Here is a 7,079-nt window from a genome sequence, read left to right on the forward strand (position 1 = left end):
CTCGTGTTTCTCTCTCTCTCTCTCTCTCTCGTGTTTCTCTCTCTCTCTCTCTCTCTCGTGTTTCTCTCTGTCTCTCTCTCGTGTTTCTCTCTCTCTCTCTCTCTCTCTCTCTCGTGTTTCTCTCTCTCTCTCTCTCTCTCTCGTGTTTCTCTCTCTCTCTCTCTCTCTCTCGTGTTTCTCTCTCTCTCTCTCTCTCTCTCTCGTGTTTCTCTCTCTCTCTCTCTCTCGTGTTTCTCTCTCTCTGCTCTCTCTCTCTCTCGTGTTTTCTCTCTCTCTCTCTCTCTCGTGTTTCTCTCTGTCTCATTTTTTTTCTCTTTTTCTCTCCTCTCTCTCTGTCTCTCTCTCTCTTCGTGTTTCTCTCTCGCCCTCGTGTTGCTCTCTCGCCCTCGTGTTGCTCTCTCGCCCTCGTGTTGCTCTCTCTCGCCCTCGTGTTGCTCTCTCGCCCTCGTGTTGCTCTCTCGCCCTCGTGTTGCTCTCTCGCCCTCGTGCTTGCTCTCTCGCCCTCGTGCTTGCTCTCTCGCCCTCGTGCTTGCTCTCTCGCCCTCGTGCTTGCTCTCTCGCCCTCGTGCTTGCTCTCTCGCCCTCGTGCTTGCTCTCTCGCCCTCGTGCTTGCTCTCTCGCCCTCGTGCTTGCTCTCTCGCCCTCGTGCTTGCTCTCTCGCCCTCGTGCTTGCTCTCTCGCCCTCGTGCTTGCTCTCATCCTCTCGCTTTCTCCCTCGCTCTCGTTCTCTCTCTCACTCGCTCTCATTTGCTCTGATTCTCTCACTTGCACTGGTTCTCTCCCTTGACCGCTATGGTTCTCTCCCTCGCTTGCTCTCATCCTCTGGCTAACTTGCTCTCGTCCCCTCATTGTCATTCTCTCACTCGCTTTCATCCTCGCTCGCTCTAGTGCTCTCTCTCGCTTGCTCACATTCTCTCCCTCGCTGGCTGTCTTTTCTCTCCCTCGCTCGCTCTTGTGCTCGCCCTCGCTCGCTCTTGTTCTCTTGCTTGCACTCATCCTTTCCCTCACTCACTCTTGTTCTCGTCCTCTCCCTCACTTGCTCTCACTCACTCTCATCCTCTCGCTCACTTGTTGTCATCCTCTCGCTTGATCGCTCTCGTCCACTTGCTCGCTGTCATTTGCTCTCGTTCTCTCTCCCTTGCTCAATCTTGTGATCTCGCTCTCTCTCTCTCTCTCCCTTGCTCCCTCTCGAATGCTCGCTTTCCTCTCATCCTCTTGCTCGCTCTCGTTCTTTTCCCTCGCTCGCTCTTATTCTTTCCCTTGTCTTCTCTCGTTCTCTCCCTCTTGCTCACTTGCTCTCATCTGCTCATTGTCATTCTCTCTCTCGTTCGCTCTTGTCTTTGCTCGCTCGTTCTTGTCCTCTCCCTGGCTCTCGGCCCCTCACTTGCTCTCGTCCGCTCGCTCTCATCCTCTCGCTGTCACTTGTTCTCGTGCCCACTCTTGTTCCCACCTTCGCCCCCTCTCGTTCTTGCTCTCATTCTCTCAGTTGCTCACTCTCGCTCCTGTGCTCTCATTCTTTCTCTCTCTTGTTCTCTCCCTTGCTCGCTCTCGTCCGTTCGCTCTCGCTTGATCTAATGCTCTCTCGCTCGCTCATGCTCTCTCCCTTGCTCCCTCTCGCTCTTGTCCTCGCTCTCGTGCTCTGGCTCGCTCTCCCTCACTTGCTCTCGTTCTCTCCCACGCTCGCTTTCATTCTCTTTCTCGTGCACTCTCACGCCCGTGCTCTTGTCCCCTCCCTCGCTCTCGTTCTCCCCCCTCACTTGCTCTCGCCCTTGTCCTCGCCCTATTGCTCTCACCCGCTCGCTCGCTCTCATTCTTTCACTCGCTCTCATTCTGTCACTCGCTCTCATTCTTGTGCTCGATCACATTCTTTTTCTTGCTCGCTCTTGTCCTCTCGATCTCTCTCTTGTTCTCTTGCTCACTCTCATTCGCTTGCTCTTGTTCGCTGTCATGCTCGCTTGTCCTCTCGCTCGCTCTCGTTCTGTCGCTCCCTCATTCTCGCTGTCTTTCTCTCCCTCACTCGCTGTTGTCCTCTAGCTCCCTCTCCCTCACTTGCTGTTGTTCTCTCCTGCGCTCGCCCTCTCCCTATTGCTCTCACCCGCTCGCTCGCTCTCACTCTCGTACTCTCGCTCGCTCATTCTCACTCTTGTGCTCGATCACGTTCTTTTTCTTGTTCGCGCTCGTTCTCTCCCTCTGCTCTCGCTCGTTTGCTCGCTTTCATGTGATCTCACACTCACTCTTGTTCTCTCGCGCTCTTCTTTCCTTCTTCCCACTTCCATGTCTAGGCCAATGCTCGGTGGTCCGTTTGTTTTAATTTCACTTTTTGAGACCTTTTAGCAGTTAGATATAGTTGAATGGTTTGCTGGGTCATTTAAGAGTCAATTATATTGCAGTTGGTCTGGAGTCACATGTAGACCAGACCAGCTAATAGATGGCAGATTTCTTTACCTAAAGGACAGTAATGATTGCACATAACCTCAGGTACTCTGCTTCCAAATCTCTTTTAGAATTGTATCCTTTATAATTTTTCTCTCTATATTCTTCTTAATAATATGTGTCACTTCAAATTTAAGTGTTAAATTGCACCTGTTCACTTGTCCATCCATACCATTCAAGCAAACCTTGTGTCCATGCTATTACTATCTCTTATTCAGCAGGCTTTAACTTTGCTAACAAAACTTATGTGATACTTATGATTTGGAGGAGCTTGCGTTGGACTGGGGTGTACAAAGTTAAAAATCTCACAACGCGAGGTTGGAGTCCTACAGGTTTATTTGGAAGCACTAGCTTTCGGAGCGCTGCTCCTTCATCAGGTGAAACCGGGTTGAAAACTAGTGCTTCCAAACAAACCTGTTGGACTATAACCTGGTGTTGTGATTTTTAACGTTTTTGGAATACTTTATTGAAGGCCTTCTGGAACTCCATGTCTCTCAACACTTTTTCTGTTACTTCTTCAAACAGCTCAGGGGGTGAAAAGGGTGAGTGCTGTTTATCCTGCTCTTGCCTGGGAAAAAAAGGACTTAATTCCAGAAGTGGAACAGAATGTGGCAGAGGGAGTGTCACTTCAGAATGCTAGTGGAGTGGAAGGGGAAATGTGATTGATGGTGAGAATATGCTGGAGTTGGAAAAATAAAAAGGGGATGATCTGCCGAACACGGAAGCTAGTTATCTAGGAGGTAAGGTGAAATGTCTGAAAGGCCAGGGAAGGGTCTGAGTAGAATAGTGGGAAATAGAATGAAGAGCTTGTCGACCACAGTGGAGTTGGGAGGATACTGTTCACTTCAAGAAAAGACAAGTTTTTCAGAAGTGTGGTTATGCACACTTGCACCATTATACAGAGTTAATACTAATGGACAAACTGGGGGAATGAAATAAAATTCTTAATGTGGTCAAGATGGCTTTAGGGGTTAGTGGTTTACTGTGGTATTTTTAAAATACTATGAATGAAATGATGCTGAACTGACCCAGGTGCCTTTGATTACTCTGAATGTTAACCCCTACTTAATCATTGTTATTAAGCTAACTACACAGAATCACCCAGGTTCAGTAAAACTACTTAATTGGTGGTAAGCAGTCCACCAGTTTTAAATGGAGTTCTCATTTTTCTGTGAAGGTGCTCAGATAAAATAAAATAAATTACATATTTCTGGTTAAGTAACCATATCAACCAATTACCAGTTTGATATTGATAATGATCTTATGCTTCCAGTACACAAGATTTTATTACATAGCAAAATAGTAAGTTCCCAACATTTAACAATAAACTAGATCTGACTTCATTGTACTGTCTTTGTTTAAGATTTGATGACTCATATTGATTTTATATTTAAATATTGCTCTTAGTAGAATATTTTGAAGAGATATGATGCACTGCTTGATAAAAGTTTGTGTTCTTCAAGTTCCTTTAGCTACTTATTCTTTTACTGTGTACTCCTGTTGTGTGTTTTTTGACCAGGCTGAGAGTTCCTTGGACATCTGGAAGCAACTGTTTGCTGCAGTGCCATCTGAGGAAAACGCTCCTTTATTGCAATAAAATGTCAGACAGAGAAAACAACATGATTTCCACAGATGTCTGGCTTTTAAAAGGTTCAGATCATGAAACCAGGATATCCAGTGATACAGAATCACTCAGTGACAGTGACACTGACTCTGAGACCAATCTGCAATCGTTCAATTCTTTGTCACCTCTTAGAGAATCTGATGCAGATTCCTGGTCCGCAGATGGCTCACTTACTGATGGAATTGAACCACAGTGTGACTACATGTCTAATCATTCTTTATCTGTTGTTGGAAACAGACCACCATCACAATTGTTTCAGCTGCGAGGAACTAGTTCCAGCTTCTCCTTTCGTAGTCAGAATATATTTAGTGGTTTAGAGAATGTAGTAACATTTGATGCATCTCATCCCAGGGACACCGACCTTGTTGACAGTGAATCTAAGCATCCACCAAATCCAGCTCCTTCTCTTAGAAAACCGACAGCAGGATCCCCTCCAGGAATTCAGACCACTTCTTCTTCTGCAAAGAGGCATGTTATTGGGGAGCCTCCCAGAGGAAGACAGAATAAAAAAGCACAGTTTGTCCCAGACTATCTTTTGCATCCTGAACGCTGGACCAAGTATAATCTGGAGGATATTCCTGAAACTAGCAATAAGAAGAATACAATGGTGGCATTTGAGTTCATGGACAGCTTAAATAAACAGAGAAACAAAAAGTCCAAAGTGGACCTGGATGAAAGCCTCACTTCCTGTTTTAAACAGGAGTCTGATAATGTTTCTGGTAAAATCCTATTCTCCAAACCATTGAAACCAACCAGCGGCAAGACAGATGGTGTAGACATGACAGAACAAGAAGCTCCTATTGTGGTCAGGAAGCAGGCAAAGAAAATGGGACTGAATCCAGAGGGACCTGGGCAAGTGGATTTGGCACACCTTGATTATGGTGAAATGAATGAAGTGGAAGATATGAAAGCATGGTGGCATGAAAAAGATGCAGAGGATCCAGTGAAAGATGGAAAACAAGAGACTACAGGGCAGAATGTGCATGAGTCAGTGGTATTTCATAGTGGAAGAAAGAGAAATCGAATGAATATTCGAATGAAATGTGGTAAAGATAGTGAAGATAACTAATGTAGTTAGTTTGATCCCAAGGCTGCTGACGTTTTTAAATCAGTAATTTAGCAATAAGTTTTAGTTGAATTTAACATCTGCAGCTGCAGCTACTTTGACTAAATGCATGTGTTTAACACTTTACTGTTAATTACATTAAATTGAGGGATGACTGGGGAACAGATATTGTGTGTCCTTGGTGTCAAACTGTAACTACATCAAGGAAAAAAAAGTTATATACTGGTGTGTAGTGAGGTAATATGTATACCATTAATAAAGACTTTGTTATCTTTTAAATGCTGCGCCCATTTTGTAAATAAGCAATGTAATTTTGAAACTCTTGGGCTATAAGGGTTTACTAAAGATTACGTGAGCTCCTATTCGGTAACATATTGTAGTTGAGAATGGGGTAACAGATGAAACCTTTGTATATTATCTATGCACAGACTGCACCTATCCACCTCTAGGTAAGAGTCACAATTCCAATCAAAAATATCAACCCCAAGCCTGAAAGTTAAAAATATTGAAATCGTTTCAATGGGTAATTTTTGGCTGTGACTGGAAAATCGGGCTTTTAATCTCGTTGGAAACATTGTTGGATTCTTGATCACATGATCTGACGGTAATATCTACAAATATGACTGTGTATTTTTGAATGAGTATCTGTGCTTGAGATCAGCTGTTTTATAATATGTTTGATGCGTTAGCAGAGCATTGGTGAGCAGATGAAAGCCAAAAGTGGGGAAGAAGGAAAGCCGTAAATGAGTGAACAATTCATAAGGTGCAAGGAGCTTTACTTCCACCAATAACTAATAGAAACTAATAAAGTGCATCAGTAACTAATAGTATTGTTAAAATGTAAATTTCCCTTATCACCAGCATTTTAAAAAACTAACTCACAATCATTACTAGGTACATAACTGTTGGTTGAAGCAACTTGATATCCTCTCTGTAACTAATAACCCTGCAAACCACTGATTCTCACTGAAACAACAGCAAGAATACCTGTGTGCTGAGAGTTGTCAGTCCCCAGATTTCATTTATCCCTTTACTGTCTGCTCTGTTCAAAAGTACAGATCATGTAGCATCTGCCACTCTCAACTTCATTAAAAGTATTGATCTCAATTTGTCATTTTGTGTTTTTTTTATATAGATTTCAGCATTTTCTATATGTTACTGCATAGTGCAAGGCAGTGTTGTAATTTTTGATTGCACACACATTTGTATTATCTATGGTACGCTACCTTCTGAGCACAGCAGCTGCACTGTGTGGGGAATGAATGGAGATAAAGGGGTTCTTTTCAGGATGACAGCCAGTGACTAGTGGAGTTCCAAGGGTCCGTGCTTGAACCACACTATGATCTGGACAAAAGAACTGATGCAAATGACAAAGATAGGTGAAAGTACAGATAGTGTTGAAGTGGGAAGGCTGCAGAGGACTTGGACCGACTAGGAGAGTGGGCAAAGAAGTGGCAGATGGAATACAATGTGGGAAAGTGTGAGGTCATGCATTTTGTTGGGAAGAATAGAAGCATGGACTATTTTCTAAAAGGGAAAGGCTTCGGAAATTTGAAGCACTTAGGGACTTAGTTCTAGTTTAGAATGCTCTTGAGAGATAACCGTTCATTTAGCAGTTGGAAAGGCAAATGCAATGTTAGCATTCATTTTGAAAGGATTACAATATGAGAGGGATGTGCTGTTGAGTTGTATAAGACTTTGGTCAGACTGCATTTGGAATATTGTGAGCAGTTTTTGGCTCCATGTCAAAGACTCTGGAGGGGATCTAGAGGAGGTTCATGAGCAATATCCTGGGAATGAAGGGCTAGTCATATGAGGAGTGGTTGAGGACTCTGGGTCTGTACTCAATGGAATTTAGAAGGATAATGGGGGATCTCACTGAAACTTCAAGAATACTTAGAGGACTGGAGCCAGTGAATGTGTAAAAGATGTTTCTACTTGTAGAATAGACCATGA

General features: G+C 43.9%; 1 protein-coding gene across 2 annotated transcripts in view; it reads left to right on the plus strand.

The window, feature by feature from the left end:
* tssc4 (tumor suppressing subtransferable candidate 4) overlaps window positions 1–6,230 on the plus strand; it is a 19,320-nt gene extending 13,090 nt beyond the window's left edge. The window contains exons 3-4 of one of the 2 annotated variants that reach the window (XM_072592069.1): window positions 2,959–3,173; window positions 3,953–6,230. In XM_072592069.1, the coding sequence (XP_072448170.1) occupies window positions 4,032–5,126 (1,095 nt within the window). In that variant the 5' untranslated portion in view covers window positions 2,959–3,173; window positions 3,953–4,031 and the 3' untranslated portion in view covers window positions 5,127–6,230. The remainder of the gene's footprint in view (window positions 1–2,958; window positions 3,174–3,952) is intronic. The other variant, XM_072592068.1, reaches the window with a different exon arrangement.
* Window positions 6,231–7,079: the final 849 nt, after the last annotated feature.

This window comes from Chiloscyllium punctatum, chromosome 22 (assembly GCF_047496795.1).
Source record: "Chiloscyllium punctatum isolate Juve2018m chromosome 22, sChiPun1.3, whole genome shotgun sequence".
Classification (NCBI taxonomy): domain Eukaryota; kingdom Metazoa; phylum Chordata; class Chondrichthyes; order Orectolobiformes; family Hemiscylliidae; genus Chiloscyllium; species Chiloscyllium punctatum.